Here is a 25,816-nt window from a genome sequence, read left to right on the forward strand (position 1 = left end):
CTTATGCTGCTCAAGTCGTCCTCCTCTGATGCTCAAGTCTTCATGTAGCACACTTAATGCTGCTCAATTCGTCCTCCTCGGATGTTACTCCAATGCAAATATCTTGGCCGAGTTTTTGGAACGTGCACGGATGTGTTCAGGAGACAGAGCCAGAGAGACAGCACCTGCGAGCGATCTGATTTACATTTTGTCAATTTCGGTTCATTCAAAACTTGAGAGTGTGATACGGAGTGTTTTTTTTAATGACTGTCCCCAGCCAATCACAGCCGGAACTGCGGTCACCGTAGCTCAGCCAAGCGCATCTGTCTCCGGCCGCTCCAGTCCAGTTGACCCGATCCCCGAACCAAACCAACAGCACATCTTCAACACGGAATATTGGACGTGGTTTGACTTGAATTACGGATCATTCGCACTTCTTTCACAACTTTTAAAACAACAATCACCCTAGAATTCAGAGCATGGAGATGGTTTTCATCAGAGTGGCTCTGCGCGCTTTGATAGTCGTTTGTCTTTTGGATAAGGGGTGAGTTGAATGAAACTTTAGTACAAGGAACACTTTAACCAAATACAACAAATTGCAGCTTTCCAAAATTACTTTAAACGCTTTTCAAACTATTCAAAGCAATAATTAATAATTGATACAAATAGGGCACATCAGGTTTGCTTTACGCACGGCGAGCCATTTATATCATTCAGGATTATATCATAAAATATATGAATACATAATCATATATTGAATGTATATGTTTGTCGGGTGAAACCTCATGTTGTCATCTGCAAAGGCCAGATGAAAACATGAGGTGTTCTCGTACCTTTGCAGATTTACAGAGCGGCAATTTCATTAAATCTGCTGATAGATGTATAACGAAGATTCCAATTTTATTTATATTCAGAAAAGTAACGCAGAAAACGAAATGTCATCTTTGCTAAAGAAAGATAAAAAAATCAGAGGTTACGGAACATTTTATAAAAAGGACAAAAAAAAGTATAGAGAGAAATACAGAAACGATTAAGAATGAAACAAATCGCCAATAACACCTTGATTGTTGCCTGGAAAAATCTCACATGAAAAGATAGTTGATGCAACCAGTATTTCACAAAGCAGGCGCAACAGGTAGGAACAGAGCCCCAATTACAAAGGAGAGGAATGTTAACATTTTAATACCTGTCAAAACGTCCCGGCACAGCCTTGAAAATGATTAAATGTTAATTCATGGTAGGGCATGTTTTAATCATGTTTTAACCGTGTGTGTGTGTGTGTGTGTGTGTGTGTGTGTGTGTGTGTGTGTGTGTGTGTGTGTGTGTGTGTGTGTGTGTGTGTGTGTGTGTGTGTGTGTGTGTGTGTGTGTGTGTTTGTGTGTGTGTGTGTGTGTGTGTGTGTGTGTGTGTGTGTGTGTGTGTGTGTGTGTGTGTGTGTGTGTGTGTGTGTCTGTCTGTGTGCACGCACATGAACATGTGTGCAGGTATGCACATGCATTCATCTTCTATTCTGCGTGTGTTGATTGTTTATCTGCATGTCTGGTCGTTTATCTTCCGTGGGTCAGTGTGCTGTTGTGCACAACAACAATCAAAAGTACGTTCTCCAGCCCAAACCTTTCATCAGCGCAGCCACTGGCCAGTGTTTTCTGTGTAACTGTTTTGTCTGTGAAGTAGGGTTTCTCCACGAGGTATAACCGAGCTCTGAGACTGTTGACAGCCCAATTACTGCTGTTGCCATGATTGATGTGCAACAGAAGCACCGTGTTGTTCTGTTTTCATCAAACACATTGTCTGACAACAGAGTCAAACTCTATGCATGCTCTCAGAGGTTCCTCATGGTGGATTTGAAACCGTTGAGGGGTCATCTAAGGTTAGAGCAGCTGCACTTCTGTTGGATTCAATTTGTAGTGTTTATTGGCCATCAATAAAAAGTGTTTATGATTTCACTGAGATTAGACACGCATGGTGAGACGCCTCTGGCTCTAAGTGTCATGGCTGATTTGCTAGAATTCTGATCTGGAATGTAATTAACACAGTTGCACCTTTAACAATGGCTATTAAAACAATCATTGTGATAATAGCAGCTGTTTCATCCGAGGAACCTTGTAGTGTTACACTCCAGTATTACAGTATTACAGTATTACATCCATGTCATTCCTCTGCAGACCTTTGTCTGCCAATCATTAGGTTATTGAACGCGTTAAACCAACGAGGACCATTAGGAAACTGTGCTTCTGCATATCTCATCTGGAAGCCCTTGAGAAGATGCAAAATTAAAATGTCCGGAGTCAACACAACTAAAATTTAATTGAGCCAATTGGGAGAACCAAAAGAAACATAGAAAGGAACAATTATATATGTATATTGTGAATTCAAAGTTGTAAAGCCTAAGTCACTTCACTGATTTCTGAATGGTGTCTCGTCCCTCCCCTTCGTGCAGGGTGGTGGACTCCAACGAGATCCTGGGCCTGAAGCTACCCAACATCGACCCCATCCTCAACGCCAACACAGTGTGCCTGACACTGTCGGGCTTGAACCGCCGCCAGCAGGACGTCTGCATGCGCAACCCGGACGTCACAGCCTCCGCCATCCAGGGCATCCAGATCGCCATCCACGAGTGCCAGCACCAGTTCAGAGGTCACCGCTGGAATTGCTCCAGCCTGGAGACACGCAACAAGATCCCCTATGACAGCGTGGTCTTCAAACGAGGTGGGCTTTTGCTCTGGCACACAATGTTGTTGGGTAGGATAGCTGTTTCCAGAGCTTTGTTTTGGGTATTCTGAATGTATGCATGATGTTATGCAGGTCAGATAGCAGGAAACAGAAGTATCCCTGCTCATTTCAGTAATTGTTTTACCGATCTTAGTAAAATCGAAGTGTGCGGGCATGCTGTAAACAATGTTTGATCATCTTGCCCTCACATGACTAAGGCCCCTTCAATAGGTCAAGGTAGATTACATGTCACAGCAAACAGCAGGGCCCCCCCTTAACAGCCCACGATATCGTCCACCACACCCCAGCAGGGAGGTTTCCAAAGAGTTTGGTTTCCCTTCAGGACATATCCAACCATATTGTTCCCCTGGCCATAATGCTTAAAGGGTATCTCCCAATGACTTGCATACTCCTGGTGACAATAAAAGACAGCACTATGTACAGTATAGTATTTTCTCCCCAGCCCACCACACAGTCCTTTAATGGCCTTTACACAAAAGGAGCGGCCCAGTTCAAAAGCGCTTACTCACCTTGAGACCACTAAATCTATAGGGCAGATCGGTTTCCGCCCAGTGCTTTGTAGTGCTTTCGGAGCATCTCAAGTCAACCACAATGGATGAAAGAGGATCTTTAGAGCCGCGAAAACCCTTCAGATGGACTCATCTCAGGTTATTTACTTTGAACAACAGCTGTTCTTAGAAGACCCCACTGGCAGCACCTGGACCGACCAGGCAGCAGGTGATCCCAACGCCAAACTGACCTCACTTTCAGTTCAGGCGAGGAAGCAGGAATACTCATTCTGGAGATGCCTTGTCAGAAGAGTTGATGGTCTTAATGGTTGTGTTTGTGGGATCTCTTGTTAGAAGGGTTGATGGTCTTAATGGTTGCGTTGGTGGGATGTCTTGTCAGATGGGTTGATGGTCTTAATAGTTGTTTTGGTACGATCTCTGGCTGCCAAAACATTTATCTAACAGATGGTGTAGAGCAGTGTTGTTTTTGCTGCTTTATTACCAAGGTAGGCAGCAAAGCCTTCTTTTTTTTGGAATATCTATTATTATGTTATTTTGATTGGATATATATTTTGTTTGGGTATTTGGTTGGTCTGCTGGTTGTTTTACAGCATTTGGACGCATTTGAGAACTACATTTCCTCATAGTGACACTATGATGTCAGTACTTCTTCAGTGCAGCAGAGAGACCATGATTTCGGGGAAAAAGCCATAAACATTATCCATGGTGACTATGTACTTGTGGGAATACATCACACCCTGCGATGAACTCTGTCTAATCTGATGTTCCACAAACTCAGCCCAATGTTTATTTATCGTAATCTGTAGGGTTTACTTAACACAACTGCTGTATCTTTACATGTTTATCTATCTCTTCACACACTTAATTTCCAACTTTCAAGCGTAGTTGAGTCATTTGAAAGCTGTTTGTCATTATTTAGGGAGGCAGTTGGGTGTCTGGGTTCCCTGTTTGGCCCCGGGTGATGAAACTCCTAACCTTTGATATATAAACACAAAATAGAAACTGAAAAACTTGCTGTGCGTGTGTTCTCTCCTACAATAGCTCAGAGATTAATACACAGATTAATACGTCATGATCCTCGCGTTGCGTGCGGTGAGTGTATAAAAGTGGTGTTAATCTTTTTACTACTTTTTAATTTAGCAGGTTTTTCTTTAGAAATTTGGTTTCAAGCAAAGATATTACCAGGTTATTCAACTTTAAATCTTGACTCAATTTAGACAGGTTAAGAGTTCTGAAGGGTGTTCCATTGTGACAGGGATCAATGGACATTCTCTCAGACAGCGCTTTGCTATTATATGAACAGCTCCAAGCGTGGCAGGTACCTTCCACCTCTAGGTGTCTTTGTTTGGGTATCTCATTTTACTACAGGTGGGGCTTCTGTGGCTCGGGCCACTTATCTCCATGTTGATGCAGAACTTTTATCTTCAATCCCGTTTAGCCTGCATTAAAAAGTAGGCTAAAGTCAGTCAGGCCAGAGATCTATCTTCCTCTCTCTCTCGCTCTCTCTCTCTCCTTCTCTCTCTCTCTCTCTCTCTCTCTCTCTCTCTCTCTCTCTCTCTCTCTCTCTCTCTCCGTGCCTCTCTCACTCCCTCTCTCTCCCTCTCTCCTCTCAATCGCTCTCTGTTTCTCTCGCTCTCACTCTTTCTCTCTCTCGCTCTCTCAAGCTCTTCCTTCCTCTTCTCTTCCTTGATCTGCCTGAGCTCTCTGTCCTTCGCCAGGGCTTCTCTAATGCATCTACTCTTCTTGCCGGTGCAAGTGCTTGTGAATTTGCTCTCAGCACTTTCCCAACTCTCGGCGGCAAAAGCAGAAACCTGTTTAGTGGGTTTCTGTAACACAAAGTGACAGTTTCCTTTGAATCATTGATTATTTTTGCCACTTCCTCTGCCATCAGCTCAGCCGGGCGTGCCGTGACCGGTAAATTATTTGTAAGATTGATTTGTTCCCGGCCTTCCGGCTGGTCGGCGTCCCGCGGCCTGCTGCAGAGTGACGCTGGAGCTAAAACAGTCTCTCCTCGTATGAGGCTCAGGGCTGAGCATAAGTGCCGCTCCTACCCCCTCCAGCCCGCACAGACACTGACACACGCACACCAGTACGCACACCAGTACGCACACCAAACTGCCACATAAGTATATAAACCTATAGACACACATATCACACATACATTCCCATGCACACACACGCACAGGCACACACACACATGCACACAATATCCTATAGACATACATCTCAAACACACACATTTGCGTTATATATATATCTATATCTATATATATATATATGTATCCTTATTTAAGTCAATAGATTTTTGATTTAACAACTCAGCACTTGGTCTATGTGGGCTTGGGGCGAGGCAGTGATCTCTGTACAGTTGCTGAGGAAGTGGCCTGCTGGAGGAGGAAGCGGCCTGGTAGTCAGCGTTCACCCGGGCCGTTTGGTCTGCTCTGGCACCGGGGAGCCCAGATAGGGCCTTCCATCCAGGTTTCAATAGCCCAGTTCAGTCGTGATTCAATTCATGGGGTACCGCTTTTACATTGAGCATAATCTTGCTAGCCTCCGTAATAGCTGCATACCGGAATGTGTGTGCGTGTTTGTGTGTGTGGGGGGGTATCAATTCCGTTCAAAAAGCTTTATGGCACGAACATTGTTGTGAACAGTATTACTGATGCATTATTTATCTTTATACCTGATGGAAGTATGTTTTATTTCCCTACGAGAGTTTTCTACTTTGTTAATGCATAATAATTGAAAAATATTCATAAAATATATAGATCGTTTTTCTAATATCTGTATATTTTTATACATTGGTAGTCAAGGCGGGGCCCTATTGTTGTTAAGGCGGCCTCCTTAACCATACAGTGCTGGGGGAAACACTGCACAGGCTAAGCTAAAGTTAGCGCTGCTGGCTCTCCCAGCCGAATAACCAGCTCTCTAATCCCGCAGCAGTTGTCACAACAGGACCGCGGGGCATACTGTTGTATCATAGCATACTGTAAAATATCTATATAGCTTTCACAATTAACTTAAAAGCCTGTTGTTAAATATAGCAACATTACATTTGATTCATATCTATATTTATGTATGATATTACACGACACGACAGCCAGTGGCATGTGCAAATACAATATTACAAAAAATAGCACCCGGGGTGCATTGTACATAATCAATATACCTTTGACAACAATGTAAATGTGTGTTTAAGGCTATATTATTACTTTAACATTCATTTTCTTGAGACATCCCTGGTGTTGTCACACAGTGTTTTCATGCCCCTCTCTGGTCCAAGTAATGGAATGCCTCCTCCGACTGCGTTCTGTCCTCAGGAAGCATTCAGCTCACTGGGGATTAGGGGGAGAAGTTGTCAATACCAAAACACAGTTGTTCAGAAATGTATACAATGCAATTGAACAAAACAGAAGATGTTTAAATTCTATAGGAATATCAAGGAAGCTGGATCAGGCCCTGCTAAAAAGAGAAATAGCATTTAAACCGCCTGAATCACTTCTCCCCGCGAGCAGTGAGCAATAAAGCCTGAGTGGTTTCTTCTTATGTGTTCTTTAAGTTTCCATTATAATCTTCCCTATTTTCTCCGTCAGTAAGCGATTGCCAGTGATTCTGTTCCTTAAGGAGCTGAAGGGCGCCTGCTGAAACCCACTGAACTGAGGTCCAATGAGAAACACACAGTGAGGGAAATGTCTTCCCATTCCCCATGTACTTATGGCTTCTTCCTAGTATGTGTACCTGTGCGTGTGGATGTTTGTGTGTGTATCATCATCATCATGTAACATCAAACATCAAAGTAATCCAAATGTCAGCCTGCTAGTGATACATTGCCATTAAATCTTCATCAATTCCAGGGACATATTATACAGTAGAGGAGATGTAGAGAAGAGCCACGCTTCTGTGGGTATTTCATTACAAATAGGTTTCCAAATACACGATGAGTCAGCCATGCTTTGATGTTCGCTAACCACAAACAGAGCCCAGCCAGCCCAGGCCACCACTGCTGCACAACTAGCTTAGCGCTTTGGACCAGCAAGAATCTTCATTATAGAGGTGAAGACTGCCTCTGACATTATCCATTCCTTACCTCTGCTTGTGCTCTTACCATAACCGCAAATAATAAGAAATCAAATAAAGTCAAATCAAATCTTTAGCAGCACTGCCAAAAAGGAGAATGTTGTAGATAAATGCTAATCAAATTGTGTCTTATTGTATAGACAAATATGTATACAGTACATATTCTTGAAACAGCTAACACTCATTTGGTTTGGTTGTTCTCTGTGCATGGTGGTGAAGACGGTCGGAGACCATGGCCTCTTTATGAGCATGATGTCACAGAGTGCTCTGATGGGAGAGGTCTGCTCACTTTCAGATGCTCCTCAGAGATGCAGCACGGAAATGTTTGGCAACTGCTCATTTCACTTTTGTCCTGGAAGTTCCTCGCTGCATCCACACTGTAGCCCTGTGTACGTTCCTGACTTGCTTCACTAACCTGTGGCATAACATCATTTTACGTGTAGGAAACACTGCATGTGAACCAGCTTTTAAAAGCCAATTAAGCAAAAAGACTTGAAAGGAATAAGTTAGTCAAGTTTTTCCTCTGCCACCGTTTTTAAAATCGGTCAAGATTTAGGGTTTTGGAACCAAGTTAGCTAACTTCGGAAACTTTTATAAGGGAAGAGGGGGTTGTTTATGCTACTTCTGCCGTTAATATAGGATAAATACAGGAAGAACCACCACAACTGTAGTCCCCTTGAAAATACCACAGTTTGTTTTGGAGTTAAAGTAGGCTGCATCACAGAGATGGATTATATATAGATGTGGTCCCACAAATGACATGACCTATCAGTTCGGGTGTATATGTGTGCTTTGTTCTGCAGCTATGTTTATCATACACCACCATATCTTTTATGGTTTTCCACTGAAAGAATAACCACTCACTTCAAGACGTGTTTTGACCCATTTCATGTCCATCAGCATTGCCTACCATCTTCTAGCATACTGCCACTACAATCTATGGTGAATCCAGATACTTGCGGACATCCCATCAAATTGCCACTGTGGATGCAGATTGACTTTTCGATTGGGAGCCCAACAATCCTGGACTATCCTACTATACTGCCCCTCACTGGATTATCCCTCTTACACCCAGTCATCACTCACCCATAACCCTTCAATCCCTCTGCCCCCCCCCCCCCCCCCCCCCCCTCAGGCTTCCGTGAGAGCGCCTTTGCCTACGCCATTGCGGCGGCGGGCGTGGTGCACGCCGTGGCCAATGCCTGCTCCATGGGCAAGCTGAAGGCTTGCGGCTGTGACGACAAGCGGCGCGGTGACGAGGAAGCATTCCGCATCAAGCTGCACCACCTGCAGATGGAGGCCATCCACCGGGGCAAGGGCATGGTGCACGGGGTGATGGAGCACTTCCCTGCCGAGCTGCCGGGGCCCCAGGACTCCTGGGAGTGGGGCGGCTGCAGCCCCGACGTGGAGTTCGGGGAGAAGTTCTCGCAGGACTTCCTGGACGCCCGTGAGACCTACAAGGACATCCATGCGCGCATGAGGCTGCACAATAACAGAGTTGGGAGGCAGGTAAGAAGAGTGTGTAGGGGGCGGGGGGGGGGGGGAGGAATCTGAGAAGATTGCCAAAAGTAGTTTGTTGTTTTCAAGGGAGGGGTGGGTTGTTTAGTCTGGGGCTGGGCTGAAATTATACAGTAGGCACACCATCCGTAACTGACGTTTTATTAGGTACAGTTCCTGCGAAAATGGCCTTAGGATTTTGTCGCTCCCGCATTTCTTGCAAGTGAGCACAGACATAAATCACTTGATGCTGTGTGTGTGTGTGTGTGTGTGCGCGCCTATGCGTGTGTGTCTCAACATGTCTGCCTGTGCCTTTTTGTAAATGTTTGTTCCACTCTCCCTTTATTATTTTCTGTGCTGAACAAGTTTCCCGGCCAAATTGGGATTTTACTCATTCCCTCGTGTCGTAAAAAACACATCCACAGTATTTCATGAGGTTCAGCAGCTCGTTCTAAGACAAATTTAAAAGGCCAAATTATATTGTCTTCTCCGTTTTATGTCGACTGCTGTTGTTTACCAAATTAAGTAACAAACTAACAAAAAACATTTGATTTGAGAAAGTTGTATGATATCACTTGATGGTAATATAAAGCACATTGATCAGCAATACGCGTGTGGGAATTTAGATGATTGGCTGGATGGATGGTGAAGAGAGCTATTGTCGATTTTACAATAGCTTCCACTGTATACGGCTCTGAAAACAGAAGATAAACAGCTGTAGAGTGGGTGTACTTAGGGCCTGAGGGCCAGTGATTATGTCCCACAACGAATAACACACATTGATTTTGTTGGCGAGATCCACAATAGAGCAAATCACTCAGGAGTCCCAAAGCCCGGAAGTGAACTTTTCTGGGCCTATGGGGTTCCCTCGACAAATGTCAGAAATATCCATTTCCCTCCCCCCGGGTTTCCCTGTTTGTGTCAATGAAAGAAATAACCCACTAGCCTTTGTCCATTGGCACCTTTGGCCGCACCGAGTCATACCTTGCTGTTCTGAAGTGCTTTTTCGTTTCCCGTTTAAACAAACCGCACTGTGCCAGGTCGCGCCCGAGATGGACCGTCACGGAGTCGGGCCAACGACCCTCCTCAGGGTGGGGAGGTGTCAGACCTGCTCGCTGTTTAGAGCAAGTAGCTGTCTCCCAATTTGTAGCGATATAGACCAATAAAATTACAATTTTACTGCGTTCTTATGTCTTAGATGCATATCTATGCACACAGAAGCTAGTAGCTTGATTTGTTATTGATCATTTATTCCTATAACTACCTGAGGCTAATTAAAATTAATGTTTAGATAGAAGTGCACGGCAGTGATTTTCGTTTGAAGATATGATGAAAAAGGATTAATTTCTTAATTAAGAATAGCCTCGATCTAAAGACCTCGGACTAGACATTCAACATGTTTTTTGCTATTATCAACATTGTGCGACACACTGAGAAATATGTATGAAACATTGTCCAAGATTACAAGATTAATCTGGAAGAAATCGTCTAAAACCAAATATATATCATGTATTTTAAATTAATACGTTTAATTTAACAGATGGCCATCATTTAAAAACATTAAGGCTGTGTGTTGTTCATCGACCAGTACAGTATAATGACTAACGAGGTCTACACTTCACAAAGGAGCATGGAATGTGACTTGATTTGTTATACGTCAGGAGTGGGCTTAATAATGAGCAATAGGGCAGGGCGATATGACAGAGAAATGAAACCTTTATCTTTAAAGGTTGCTTTATGTGTAACACCATCCGGCGGCAGGCATCACTGCGGTGGCATTGCGCAGTGACTCAGTGACAGCAGCGTCTGGAGACAAATCAAATCAAGTTTATTTATCATATGGACAGCAATCAGATGTGTAACCTACTGAGAAATTATCGGTTTGCAAGGTCTGCTCGACAACGTAAAAAGGAAAGAGAAAAGCGATGGAGAGATAGGGGGGGGGGGGGGGGAGCGTTGAGCCCCCCCCCCCCCCCCCTGTTCCCCCCCCGTCCCCCGTCACCCCCCCCCCCCCGCCTCCCACCCTGGGGGTGAGGACATAGAGATGTAAAAAGACAGAGATAAGCCATGATAGCTCCCAGCAACCAGAGTGCTGCACAGACAAGGAGCTGCCCAAAATTGCTCATTGTTCTTTGCTTCCTCCTTTGTAATTTGGGCCTGTATCTCTCCATCAGCTTACTTCTGGATCCTTGATTATGCAGACAAAACACTGAATGTGGAGGGAGTGATGGCCGGACGGAGCCAACCGAGACTGCTCCCGGCCTAGAGGCTCAGGGCGCTCTCACACCTAAAGTTTGGTAGGCTCAGTTCAGAAGGGAAGTTGACACTGTAGAATTTTAATGTGGTTGAGTTAGCGTTTAAACTGGACTTTTTAAGATTCTCTGCTCATAAAAGTGTTTAAAATATGCCATTTTGAACATTTACCAACTGACCAAAATATGTTGTTCTTCTGTGCTCCAATCATCAATTACCAATTTCTCAAATGGCTTCATATACCCGTGTTATAAAAACACCCCCTACCCCTAATCCCTTAAACGACCATGGAAAACCTCTGCTTTAGAGCGGTCTCCATCTTAAAGCTCAGATGTTAGTTCACCCATACGTACATCAGGGCTATGAAGAGAGCTATGAGGACTCAGGAATGAAACAGACTGTAAATGAAACAGAACGAGGTAGAAGCCTGTGGGTTAAATGTTGGGTATTGCCATTGACTCAATGAACAGATAGTATGCAGTTAAACCCTCAAAGCAATTTCCATTCCGACATAATGAGGTCGATAGAGTTCTGTACTAAGTCAATGAGAATGATTAATGATTTGCTGTTTTTGCCAAGAATCCCTCACCTGCAGTGATGGATTTTTATGTGAGAAAAGCCATTAGTGGGCGGGCTGTGTCATATGTTGAAGGACTGACGCACAAGACAAGACAATGAAGCCAAAGACGGTTGAAACAAAGAAATCTAAGAACGTACAGTGGAGTTTATTTTACCGCGTGTTGCAGGAAGCCATAACTCATAGACACAATGCATGCTAAAGAGGGCGGTTTTGTGGAAGAATTGTTTTTCAATACCTTACAAATACATGTCATGATGATAGCTCAAGCACAGTGATTTGAAGTAGTTATGTACACAACCATATATATCGGAAGTTCAGAGACGTGGAATATTCAGGGTGAAACTTCAAAACTAAATGGAATGTTAATGGTCAAAGAAAGAAGCGAGGGTACTGTCTGGCCCCAGGGTGGATAAGAGTAAGTTGACTGGCTGTGTATTAATCAATGATGGCTGCTCCCTAAGTGGGAAAAGAGGTAATAATTGAAAGAAACATTACTTCACTGTTGTCAACTGTAGTAAACAGTGAAGACAAATACTTTCATTAACCTTCACTCCCTACTTTGTGTACGTTCCACTTTAATATAGCTACTGTAACAGCCTGTGGTCAATATGGTCTTACTGTGTATCTTAATATTTGCTTGGTTTACCATCTAAAGGCTACAGCCTAGCCTGTTTAACAAAGAACAACTCCATGACCTCTCTGACCTCATGTTCGCTCGTCTTGGTCCCAGGCATCTCAGCAGCATCAAAGCGACGCCCTTAATTTAGGAGAGACAATCTTTGCAGTGAGCAAGGCTAGGAGAGTCATGGGTTCAGCCCAATCAGACACCGGGCGGTGACCTTGGAGGACCTTGGAGAGTTAGAAGTGAACAAGTGGCCTTGTACTTTCCTACTCTACCTGCTCATGGCTGTCTTCTTCAAACAGAATGCATGACCCCCTGTGATCTCCTCTTGCATAACCTGCAATGTTAGGAATTTACTCAAAACAAACACAAAACTATATTGTCATGGCGATATTTATGTGCATAAGATACAGCCCCCTTTTTATCGCAAACGTTATGTCAGCCAAATTTGTATACGTGTGCCTGTGTGTGTGTATATATATATATATATATATATATATATATATATATATACAGAAACCCTCAAGCCACATTAAGATGCATTCATTACTTATTACTCTTATTAAGTTCCTCCTGAAACATTGAATACTGGCAGTCTGTACTATTAGGAAAGGGACTGTGAATGATTTGAATGATGAGATGTGAGGAGCTAGGGGTTAGGGCATCTTGCTCAAGGATGCCTGCAGGAAGAATTGGGAAATTTGGATTTGAATCAAGATCGTTGGATTGGAGTCAAACAGCCCAACTACTAAACAACCTTGCTCCGAGTCCTGTCAAGTACAATCTTCAAACTATGCAGTCTTCTTGACACTTCCAAATACCACGCGTATCACATCCATGTTTATGTAATGCTGCATTTAATTGAGCCAGAGCAGGTGTATCTTCAAATGGAGCAGGCAACACGTGCCCGCACACCTCTCCTATAATCACCAATTCACTGACTCTGGACTCTCTGTCGGGCCTATTGAGAAGCATGGCCTTTAGATGTGCAGGTTTTAGGATGAGCATTAGTTGATATGTTGGGAGAACAGTGATGATGATGATAATGATGATGATGATGATTTAGTAACTGTTTGAGACTTAAGACAGCAAGTCTTGCTTTAAAAACAGCCATACGCACAGAGTCATACTGTGTGCGTATTCAGATGATTTCAAACATTGTAATATCGCTGCGTTCTGGCCTCTGGTTCACACATCTTAGTGAGTTGTCTGAGGGAAAGGCTTTCTCAAGATATGCTACTAAGGGTTGATACTTATAAAGACTACAGTCAGTAATAATTTGATCTTACCAAACAATCACTGAACTCTGTCTAATTAAAGAATAAAGTGTTTGGGCTTGAGAAAATGAATCCATATAGAGAGAAAAAAGAGGGAGGAATGAGGTTGGGGGCGGGGCAGTGTGTAAAGTCTGACTCATTAAGGTGCTGTCACCGAGCACTGTTCACCTTGATCACTTCAAACAGGAGGAGAAAAAAACATAAACCCCAAGCACACCACATGCTTGCATGCGCCCGCACACAGACACGCACAAACATGCACATACACACCCACACACCCACACACACACACACACACACGCACACACACACACCCACACACACACACACACACACACACACACACACACACACACACACACACACACACACACACACACACACACACACACACACACACACACACACACACACACACACACACACACAAACACACATATGCACAAAGAAACGCGCACACACAAACAAACACAAACACATGCAGAAACGAACAAACACACACACACACACACAGACACACACACAAACACTAGCAGGTGGGCCCTCAAAATAGCCCTCTGTCACCCCCCCTTCCTCCAGCGCACTCCATCCTTCGCGCTACCCGTCCCCCCTTTCCCCGACCATGCCGCCCCGACCCCGTCCCGTACCCCGCCAGATAGAAGCCGTCTGCAGGAGGAATGCAGTGTGTTCCTCTCTGCAGCACTGCAGTGGGGTGTGCATGTCGCCTCATGCCCACCCCTGGGTTCTCACGGCGTCCCGTCTTGTTTTTAGCCCTAATTAGTGGCTGCTGGCAGTTTGGAAACAGATGTTTAAAACTCTGCAAAAGATTTTAGACTTCAAACACCAGGGCGGAAAGTAGAAAGAGATTTGCCCTTCCTTCCCTCCCTCCTTCCCTCCCTCCCTCCTTCCCTGCCTGCCTCCCTCTGCTCCTCCCCCTCTAACTGCTCTCCAGTGGGGCTGATTCTGCAGATGATCGGCTGCTGAAAGGTTGAGGGAAGGAGAAGGACCCCCCCTCCCCCCGCAACGTTTTTATCGCACTTATCATTATCCCCATCCCTGCTTCATATATATTTATATATATTTAAATATTTCCACTATTTAAAGCACTACTACACCTATCTTCAACCGGTTTTGCATGGTTACAATGTGGTTAGTATATGGTTCATTCCCTCCATGTTTCCTGCACACAGACCTCCCCACTACTTTGCTAGCGTGGGACAGAAAACATGCATCAAAGTTAACCATGGTTCATTTGCATACATTACCACTGTGATGACTTAAGGCCTGTTGAGGAGAAGCTGTTCTTTAACCGCAGCCTGTCTGGACACTCACTCGGCTGGTGTTAACCTGAAGGCCCCCTCCCCTAGGGAGACCGGGACCGAGTACTGACCAGGCCCCCTCCCCCAGGGAGACGGGGACCACCAGGCCCCCCTCTCCCCCAGGGAAACCATGACCTGGAGGTACCAGGGCTGATTCCCTCCGTGGGATCAGTCCGGGGAAGGCTGTTTTAGAAGAGAAGGCCTTTCTTTTTCACTTTCTTCTGGGCATGGGTCCTATGGCGATGTGCCCCGTCCTGACCCCCGTGTCTGGTGCTGCGGTGCGTGCGTGTGTGTGTGTGTGTGTGTGTGTGTGTGTGTGTGTGTGTGTGTGTGTGTGTGTGTGTGTGTGTGTGTGTGTGTGTGTGTGTGTGTGTGTGTGTGTGTGTGTGTGTGGAGGGGTCTGTATTATCTGTGTGTGTGTGTGTGTGTGTGTGTGTGTGTGTGTGTGTGTGTGTGTGTGTGTGTGTGTGTGTGTGTGTGTGTGTGTGTGTGTGCGTGCGTGCGTGCGTGTGTGCGTGTGTGTGTGTGTGTGTGTGTGTGTGTGTGTCCGTGTCCGTGTGCAGGTGGGATTTATTTAGCTCTGAGCAACACATGTTCCTTCATGATGTCTGAAGACATGCGGCGAACACTCAGCAGCAATCTTGTCCGGTTTTATGATCAAGTGATTCTGACTTATAAGACCACTAATAAGTCCACTACTTCAGCCTGACTAATAAGAGACAAAATGCTTTAATCGTCAGACGCCGACCACACTGTGATTCCCTCTGCCTAGGCTTATTCTTACCCACAGTGTATTCATAGGGCCTCCACAGCCCGTAAACATCCTGTGATCAGAGATAGCATCATTGGCAGACACCTTCTCTCCTCCATCAGCACTCTGCAACAACACGCTTTGGCAGAGCTCAGATGGGCTCTTTTAAGAAAAGCAAATACACACATGCGTGCCTGCACATCGTGTGCATCTGCCGAGACATAATACTGTACATAGGCAGAAGTAGACATGCAGAGGTGAACCAAACACATCTGCACGTAGATTCTCGCTCCTGGAAAACACATAAACACACCCACACGGCACACGAATGCTTGAATACCGCATTGAACGACATCGGGGCAGCGTGTGTAATTAACAGTGTTGAGGTACTGCAGACGAGCTACCACACACACACGTCACACGTGCACAAATGCTCAGCCTCATACACACAAGCTCCGTCCTGTATATTTCACTGTGAGGCTATTTGTCACTGTAATTTATGTACTGGTGTAGTTGCATATAAGTCTGTGACAAACTGTTTGTTTGTGTTAGTGTGCACATGACTTTATGTGTGTGTGTGTGGGTTTGTGTGTGTGTGTGTGTGTGTGTGTGTGTGTGTGTGTGTGTGTGTGTGTGTGTGTGTGTGTGTGTGTGTGTGTGTGTGTGTGTGTGTGTGTGTGTGTGTGTGTGTGTGTGTGTGTGGGGGGGGGGGGTCTGTGTATTTGTGGTTGCGTGTTTTGTATGACTATGTATGTATGCGTGTCAGTATGTATGTGTGTGTGTGTGTGTGTGTGTGTGTGTGTGTGTGTGTGTGTGTGTGTGTGTGTGTGTGTGTGTGTGTGTGTGTGTGTGTGTGTCTGTATGCGTGCAGGTGTGTGTTTGATATGTGTATGTCTCAATGTGTGTCTGTATATGAGCATGTGTGTATTTGGGTGTGTGTGTCCGTATTTCTGTATGAAATACAAACACACGCACACAAAGACACAAACATACATACACACAAAGGGAAACACACACATACAAACACACACATACAGACACACACACACACACACACATGCACACAAAATAAGTCTTCGGTATACATAACGTTTGAGGGGACGCATGGTGCGTGGGGGCAGCATTTGCTGAGAGAGAATATATGTTTGTGTGTGTGTGTGTGTGTGTGTGTATGTCTGTATGTGTGTGCGTTTGTATGTGTGTGTGTGTGTCCCTGCGTGTGTGTGTATGTTTGTGTGTGTGTCTGTGTGTGTGTGTGTGTGTGTGTGTGTGTATTTGTGTGTGTGTGTGTGTGTCCCTGCATTTGTGTGTGTGTTTGTGTGTGTGTGTGTTTGTGTGCATGTGCGTATGTGTGTGTATGTGTGTGTTTGCGTGTATGCGCGTGTGCTTCTGTGCCGCTTCAACTGCTGGTTTGAAGCGAGGCGTTTGATTTGTCTGAAGTGATGTCTGGGCTTAGTGTGCCATCGTGGTGTTTGTTGGTGGGCTTTGATACGGCCCGAGCTTTCTGCTGGGCTTTAATAGTCCTTAAGTAGACGTCTTTGAACTGATAAACACAAGGCAGCGTGCAGGCTGCGTTTATACTGCATTGAGATGGTGAAGGAGGGACAAGCAGACGGTGAGATTAAGGCCTGTTCCCGTCTGATGAGGGTGGGAAGGTTATTTAAGAAATATGTCCATAAAGTACAATTACTCTACTGCAGTGTAAACCAAAACACTGATGACAAGTTGGGCCATTTCATGACGTCGGGTTATTTGCCGAGATGAGCGTATACCATGATTTATGTCCCTGTAGTAGATAATTGCTACGTGATTAAGTAATGCTAGTTCCGGAAGACCCAGTTCTGTCCAATAGCAATATATATCACCATTGTCGATTTAGTTCAAAAGTTAGCGTTAGGTTTGTGAATTTAACTAAACTTCAAATTGTCATGCAGAATCAAACTAGACACAAACCATGAAGCAGTCTTTGATCATTTGATAACCTGGAATGTCTCAGAGTTATTTCCTTCTTTTGTTGTTGTCGAGGGCTGAATTAGTAGCTTGTAGCCCAGGACTTTCACCCTGAAGAGGCTTGCTTCTTCACAGCTGATATTTTTACCGTAATGATCCTGTAATAGCTACAATTTAGGATGAATAATAATGATGATCATGTCAAACAAGCATTCATGCTCGACTGAGAGACATGTGGCCCTGGGTAAGGCTACTGCTGCTCTCCAGTTCAAAGCAGATGAGCTTACTCCCGACCTGCTCCGACCTGCTCAGGCTGGCGTGCCTCTGATCCACTGCTGCTCTCAGCTCCCGCCTGATGTGTCGGGTTCTGCTACGTTATTCCTGGATTTCCTGGGTTTCTCCACTCTCCCTCTCTCTCTCTCTGGATGACATTGCCCGCAGCCCCGACCCGCCACCCCAGCACCACATGTTTGATCTCCGTCTGGGGCTGCTTTTATGGACGCCTCCGTCTCACTCTTCAAGCCAATTAAAAGGCACCAGATGTGTGTCGGTAACCCGTCCACCAATGAATGTGGAGGCAGTTACATCCGCTCTGCTGTGTGTTATTGTGTCGTGGTGCCGTGTGCTCAGTGTCGCGGATAATGTACTGGAACCGTGTGTTTGAACCCCGTTTCGGAGGACCCCCCCCCTTTAGATTGTTGTTGGTGTGTTTGATTTTGACTTCAGATGAGAAGGTGGGATTGTGGTAACACATTCGTGAGTCCCGGGCCTGTCACTGAGGTTACACTGCTTACATTGAACATTAATCATTGATGCCTACACACTCTCTCTTCCATTTTTCAACATTCACTCTATAGTATTCATACGGACACTGGATGAGATGTAGAACATAGAATACAGCATCAACAAGAACACTCCGCAGGGAATAGGAATTGTATTAAAATAAGAGTGGATTCGATATTCCCTTTGTTTAACAATAATAATATTATAGCGGAGCGATGACACATTAAAACAAACAGCCCCCCCCCCCCACACACACACACACACACACACACACACACACACACACACACACACACACATACACACACACACACAAACAAACACACACGCTCTCGGACACAACCATCCTCAGACCCAGGTGTGTGACGTGTAGGAAGAGGCAAACAAACAGAATCATTCATCTGGTTGTCCGTCCACCAGGAACAAGGTGGGTCAGGAACAAGGTGCTAAAGTGTGAAATGTGTACACTTGTTTTTCATACATCGCAAAGGAAAAATGTTTTAGATGAGGATACCTTATAATGTCACATTCTAATAGCACTCTCATCAAATTGAATGACTTAGCTTGACGGTGCATATGCATTTTCTTTTAGAAACCAGATTTCACTCGTGTTGATGCAAACTCTCTCATTCTCATGTGTAGTTTCTCCCCTGAATCCACGTGCAACACTACTTAACGTAGCGCATCTCAAACCCAATACAACAGTAGCACAACATAACGCAGCCCACAACCACAAGGCAAATCAGCGGCTTGGAGGCAGGCTTCTAAGCACCGGGGCAGGCGCTTTGTGTTTCATAATCTCTTTGAACAAAACAGCCTGTTTTCATTTTCCAATTACACATTTAATATACAAAAGCTAACTAGGTAGTGAGTTTCTCTTTCTTCTTTCTATTTCATGGTTTAAGACCTCCTCTCCAGAGCTGTGGTATGGATGCAGTTATGACGCGGGTTTAGTGTTTGTGTCTGTAAGGTTTAAGTGGGTTAGAGAGCTCCCTGATTACAGGCTGCCCATGTGTGTTTAGGGCCTTGCAGGTTCATGGTTCGCAGGCCCTGATGTAAAAACTGGAGACCAACGGTGCAATCTGAAATCAACACAAAGTGTGGCGGGATTATGGCTGGTGGAGGTTTACACAAGGAAACACCTCTCCTTATCTTAGGGCCATGTTACCGTCAACAGTGAGCTGTAGTCTGCTGACTTTACCTTTAAAATGAATTCCTGTCTTCCATTTATCCATTCCCATTCTTCCATTCACCAGGATGACATTTTCCATTCAACAGGCATTATACATGCATCTATTCATTTAAGAATGTCATACATAATGAATTTCAATTGTAAACTAGTATTGAGCACATTAAATATAAGAAGAAGATTAAAAAGAAAAAGAAGAAGAAGAAGAAGAAGAAGAAGAAGAAGAAGAAGAAGAAGAAGAAGAAGAAGAAGAAGAAGAAGAAGAAGAAGAAGAAGAAGAAGAAGAAGAAGAAGAAGAAGAAGAAGAAGAAGAAGAAGAAGAAGAAGAAGATAAAGTGACAGCTGAATGAAAAGCGCAAAGCATTGCTAAAAATGCAGAAATGCAAAATTAATTGAACTGAAGAATCTGAAAGGTCACGTATTGCCCTGCCCTGGTGTGTGTGTGTGTGTGTGTGTGTGTGTGTGTGTGTGTGTGTGTGTGTGTGTGTGTGTGTGTGTGTGTGTGTGTGTGTGTGTGTGTGTGTGTGTGTGTGTGTGTGTGTGTGTGTGTGTGTGTGTGTGTTTGTCTTTAAGAGAATAGCGAGCCGGTGCGTGATCAAAAGTAGGCCAATAGAGCGGGAAAAACTGCCCAATCTGGCAACACTGCTGAACGTCCTCACGCTCCTGCATCAACGTAAATCAATGAGACCAACTGAAAATGAAGCCGGTATGAAACTAAAACTGTGATTCTGAAAAAAGTTTAAATTATATCGAAATTCCGTTTAGATATTATTGAAGTGTGTCGATTTGTTAAATGGTTTGAACGAAGATAAACGGTTGAAAATGTATTTAGTTACGTCCAGGGGCGTTTCTAGGTTTCAAAAATATCCAAGGTTTAGCCCAGAGGGAAAGGGCAAAAAAAAATTGCTTTATTGCCCATGTAAATTTCTTCATAATGCTTTACACAAATTACGCAGTTTATTATAGCTCTAACTAGCTTCCTGACTGCTGTGCTGCTTATCCACAGCCATCTATAGTTCCATTCAAGTTGTTTCAGAGTAAAATGAATACAAGTGAGACAGACCTTAGATATATATATATATATATATATATATATATATATATATATATATATATATTAGGGCTGTCAAGCGATTTAAAAAAAATAATCTAACTAATTACAGGCTCGGTGAATAACTACTGTATTTTCCGCACTATAAGGCGCACCGGAGTATAAGCGGCAGCAGCTAAATTGAATGATGTGTACATATATAAGCCGCACTGGACTATAAGCCGCAGGTGTTTTAATGTTTAATTACCATTAGGGCTGGCCCGAACGCCATTTTTCAGGCTTCGAATACTCGTTGGTTTTTCCGAGCGAACATTCGAATACTCGTTCCAGAAAAAAAAGCCATCAAAAACAACGTTAAAAATCCCTATAAACTCCCTGGAACCGATTTTGACAGTATCTGCATATTTTGTTGAAGATTTAATAGCTTTTGAACGTTAATTAGTAGGCCTAAGTAGGTTGAAGTTCCTTAGTTTTTCCCTGTGAAAGCGAACAGATGTTGTTCCGTTCCAAATCTTCTGTCCTCTGCCATCTCAGTCCTTATGGGAGCTTTTCAATTCATCCTGGAATGTGCATCTTTTCAGGGAATTTGTACAATAAATCCATAACAAATACCGAATATTGATCGTCTTACGACTCCATATTATATCCATTATATTGACCGGGTACTCCCAAGACGCTCACGCTCTGCAGTAAGCCAGTCACAGTTCATTGGTGCGGCGCTGTACTGCGAACGCAAACAAACAACTAAGCTAAGGTTAGCATTTCGAAAAAAAAAACGAAGCTCAGAATACTGATTTAAGCTTTGAATACTCATTTTCCGAACGAGTATTCGAATAATTCGGGCCAGCCCTAATTACCATATGAAAGGGTTTGTGCACAGAAGGGATTGTCGGGAAAGAGATGGCTGTCTCGCTCTCGTAATGTCTATCTTGCTCTCGATTTAGGAGGTCCCCTAGTGGCCGCTAGCTGTAAAAATCCATAGATTAGCCGCACTGTTATATAAGCCGCAGAATCGAAAAATGGGAAAAAAAGGCGCAGTTTATAGTCCGAAAATTATGGTAATCTAAATTAATCGCATACTTACATTTTTCTGAGAAAGTATTTTAAAATAATTTAATTCAAGTAAATTATGGCAGATGAGTGATTCAATGAATAATAGACATAATAGACTTTAAAGTTCAATGCCTCTTTTATTTAAAACATGTCTTTTATTAACATACGGTGCATTTTAAGATCAAATTAATAACATTTCCATCTCACTCAGGATTCAATGCATCTCAGTCGAGTGTGGCTTGACGAGGCTGGCTGCTAGCGCCAGCCTCTGGCTGCTAGCTGGCTGCTAGCTAGGGGCTGTGGCAGCTTGTACCTGTGAGCTTGCTACCAAATGTTTTGCGTTGAGGTGATATTTAAGGGTTGATGAACTCCGGTGATAGGACAATTCCTTACTACAGAGATTGCAGATAACGGTGTTCCTATCTACAGTTCCGTCTGGGAGTTTAAACTTGAATTTTCCATTCACAGGGCCGAGCAGCGTCTTCTCCTCTGCCTCCGTTTTGTTTCAACGAAATTGACGCACCGGGTCAAAGGGCAGTATAGAAGCACTATTAATCTGCGTTAATTTTTCCTTTTGTCAGCCCTAATAAATATATATATGAACATATATATAAACATATATGACTGGAGAAAGGATAGATTAATTCACTTGAGGTGGTAAACAGTCTGGTTATGTTTTAAAATCGTTTTTTTTTCGTTTCTTTTTTTATTTTATTTTTTAAATAAGATTCGGGGCTAATTAAATTATATCCGGGGCTTTAGCAACGAATGAAACAGCCTAGTGACGCCACTGGTTACGTCATAAACAGTTGAAGTACCAGAGGAATATAGTATTTTAAAAGTAGAATATCTTAAAAAGTATAAAAGCGATTCCAAGCTATTCTGAACATTTAAAAATTTGGTCTCTAGGTGAAAAATTGAGGAAGGACTGGAGATAGGTCCCAAAGTTTGTAGAGAATAAAAAAGAAAGAAAGAATAAAACTTATGAAGAACAATAGTTGAGCGCTGCAAGCAGCACTCACCTAATAAGGACAAAAACACAATTACCTTTTCTTAAGCTTTTCAAAAAAAATCATAATCGTCCATCAATCCTTTCTCCTTATCCCTCACTGTGAAGAATACAGTTCCCCACATACTATTTATTTGCTGCATTTTTTGTAGGCTTCTTTATACAAACTTTCTTGCTCACTCTTTGTTCATATATTAGTTCCAAAGGATGAGTCAGGCATTTGCGTTTCATTCGTCAATCATCAGTGTATTGATGCTTGGGAACGACAGCGGTGGCAGACACTTGACCAGGTCTGACCAGGTCCGACCTGATACTCCTTGTCTCCTGGTTCTCCCCTCAGGGGATCAGCACCTCCTTCTTATCTCCTGGTTCTCCCCTCAGGGGATCAGCACCTCCGCCTTTTTTCCTGCTTCTCGCCTCAGGGGATCAGCACCTCCTCGTTGTCTCCTGGTTCTCCCCTCAGGGTATCAGCACCTCCTTGTTGTCTCCTGGTTCTCCCCTCAGGGTATCAGCACCTCCTCCTTGTCTCCTGGTTCTCCTCTCAGGGGGTCAGCACCTCCTCCTTGTCTCCTGGTTCTCCTCTCAGGGGATCAGCACCTCCTCCTTGTCTCCTGGTTCTCCCCTCAGGGGATCAGCACCTCCGCCTTTTCCCTTCGTTTATTTTGAATTTATTTGGAGTTCGTTGAAATGACCAGCTGTGTGTAGATCATACAAGCAAGGCGTGTGCATACGCATGTGTGCACACACTTGTAGACACACACACAAACACACACACACACACAAACACATACATTTTTTAACCTTCCTCATAGGTGTGTAAATAAACATACAAACAATGCACTTGAATAGAAACTCAATACTCTGTTTACATTCTCACAGTAAGAACTCTATCTTATCAGGTTGGATTTGATCTGAGGCCCCTATCGCTCTCTCTCTCTCTCTCTCTCTCTCTCTCTCTCTCTCTCTCTCTCTCTCTCTCTCTCTCTCTCTCTCTCTCTCTCTCTCTTTCTTTCTGTCTCGTTCTCTCTCGTAAGCACACACACACACGCACACACATACACACACACACACACACACACACACACACACACACACACACACACACACACACACACACACACACACACACACACACACACACACACACACACACACTCACACACACACACACACACACACATTGCGCCTTTATGGGTGGGATTCACGTTTTTTGTGTGTGTGCGTTGTACATGTTTGGCTCTCTGTGTAACCTAATATGTGTTTGTTTTTCATGACAGCTTTGTGTCAGTTTAGGTTTATTTGTGTGTGATGTGGGTGATCTTTGTCTTTCTCTGAATCTGTATCCATGTGTGTGTGTGTGTGTGTGTGTGTGTGTGTGTGTGTGTGTGTGTGTGTGTGTGTGTGTGTGTGTGTGTGTGTGTGTGTGTGCGCGCGTGTGTGTGTGTGTGTGTGTGTGTGTGTGTGTGTGTGTGTGTGTGTGTGTGTCTGTGTGTGTGTACGTGTGTTTGTGTGTGTGTTGTGTCATCTGAGTGGATGAAAGGAAACATCAAACCTGAACAGGATAATTCAGTCCTACACAGACATAAGTGTCAGTGTTCATGTTATGCTGCCTACAGTTGCATTCTAAATCAAGACTATACACAGTGTGGACGCTGGTGTCTAAAGATAAACAATAACAGTGCTGAGCACCTGAGCTTCTACACTTACCTTTTTACGCACACATCCCCACTGTTCTTGGTAGAAGAACCTAATTGTTGCATGATGAAAAGCCATTAATCCCTTCAAATTCCCCTCAAATTAAATAAATGAACCCCTCGCTCAGAAAAGTGATGAATAGAGAAGCAAATCCTAAAGCAGATCATAATTCATGCATACATAAGTCACTGGGATTTCATCATTTTGGGATGCGGCTGGCACAGGTCTCACTGATAATAAAGTATGGCAATAATTGACTTAGCATCATTAGTAAAGAAAAAAAGCATATTTCTAATTGTTCTTTCTGCCGGTGCTGTGCTTGTATCGGTCTACAGTGTGTGATTCAGCTTTTCAACTGAGAACAATTTGTTCAATCCTCTCCTCCATCCCGTCTCCCTGGCAGTACCCCTGTGGGAGCACTGCCCTGGAACAAGGTTAAATACATCATTCGTGGCATTGCGTTTTAACAAACAAATGTATTGATCCGCATTCCTTGCTCTCTCCCTCCTCTCTTACCTCTCTCTCTCTCTCTCTCTCTCTCCCTCTCTCTCTCTCTCTCTCTCTCTCTTTTCTCTCTCTCTCTCTCTCTCTCTCTCACACCGCTCTCTCTCTCCCTCTATCTCTGTCCTCTCTCTTCTCTCTCCTTCTCTCTCTCTCTCTTTGGGTGTCTCTCTCTCAGGTGGTGCTCAGCAACATGCGGAGGAAGTGTAAGTGCCACGGTACGTCGGGGAGCTGCCAGCTCAAGACGTGCTGGCAGGTGACCCCTGAGTTCCGCGTGGTGGGATCCCTGCTGAGGGAGCGCTTCCAGAGCGCCACGCTCATCAAGGCCCACAACCGCAACACGGGGCAGCTGGACCACTCCCACCACGGCAACCACCACCACAGCAACCACCACAGCAGCAACAGCCACCACCACAGCAGCAGCAGTAGCAGCAACCACCACAGCAACCACCATCCCAACAACAACAACAACAACCACCACAACCACCACGGCCACCACAACCACCAACACCACCACCACCCGCACCCCCACCGCCGCCGCCAGCAGCCCAGCATCAACGACCTGGTGTACTTCGAGAAGTCCCCCGACTTCTGCGAGCGAGACCTGGGCTCCGACTCCAGTGGCACGCAGGGCCGCATCTGCAACAAGACCAGCCCGGGCATGGACCGTTGCGAGAGCCTGTGCTGCGGCCGCGGCCACAACATCCTGCAGCAGACACGCAGCGAGCGCTGCAACTGCAAGTTCCACTGGTGCTGCTACGTGGTGTGTGCCGAGTGCCGCATCACAGAGTGGGTCAGCGTGTGCAAGTGAAGGGAGACGGTGACCATGGCAACGACAAGCACCACCACCACCACCACCACCAAGAAACTATTTTTAAAATGCTATTATTATTATTATTATTGTTATATTTTCCGGACGGACAGACAAAGAGGGGTTGACAGACGTGACAAAATGCACTTTCCACTCTTCCCTTGCTTGTGCTGATGA

General features: G+C 44.4%; 1 protein-coding gene across 1 annotated transcript; it reads left to right on the forward strand.

The window, feature by feature from the left end:
* LOC130373135 (protein Wnt-10a-like) lies at positions 1 to 25,639 on the forward strand. The gene is made up of 4 exons (XM_056579406.1): positions 1 to 523; positions 2,420 to 2,688; positions 8,434 to 8,807; positions 25,007 to 25,639. Exons 1-4 carry the CDS (start codon positions 459 to 461, stop codon positions 25,637 to 25,639), a joined length of 1,341 nt encoding a protein of 446 aa, XP_056435381.1. The 5' UTR covers positions 1 to 458.
* Positions 25,640 to 25,816: the final 177 nt, after the last annotated feature.

Source organism: Gadus chalcogrammus, chromosome 20 (genome assembly GCF_026213295.1).
Source record: "Gadus chalcogrammus isolate NIFS_2021 chromosome 20, NIFS_Gcha_1.0, whole genome shotgun sequence".
NCBI lineage: Eukaryota > Metazoa > Chordata > Actinopteri > Gadiformes > Gadidae > Gadus > Gadus chalcogrammus.

Bases quoted from the DNA above. Each gene is read 5' to 3' on its own strand.
- LOC130373135 (XM_056579406.1), top strand. From the start codon at position 459: ATGGAGATGGTTTTCATCAGAGTGGCTCTGCGCGCTTTGATAGTCGTT. The intron at 524-2,419 runs GTGAGTTGAATG...CCCTTCGTGCAG, and splicing joins GTTTGTCTTTTGGATAAGGG to GGTGGTGGACTCCAACGAGA. The intron at 2,689-8,433 runs GTGGGCTTTTGC...CCCCCCCCTCAG, and splicing joins CAGCGTGGTCTTCAAACGAG to GCTTCCGTGAGAGCGCCTTT.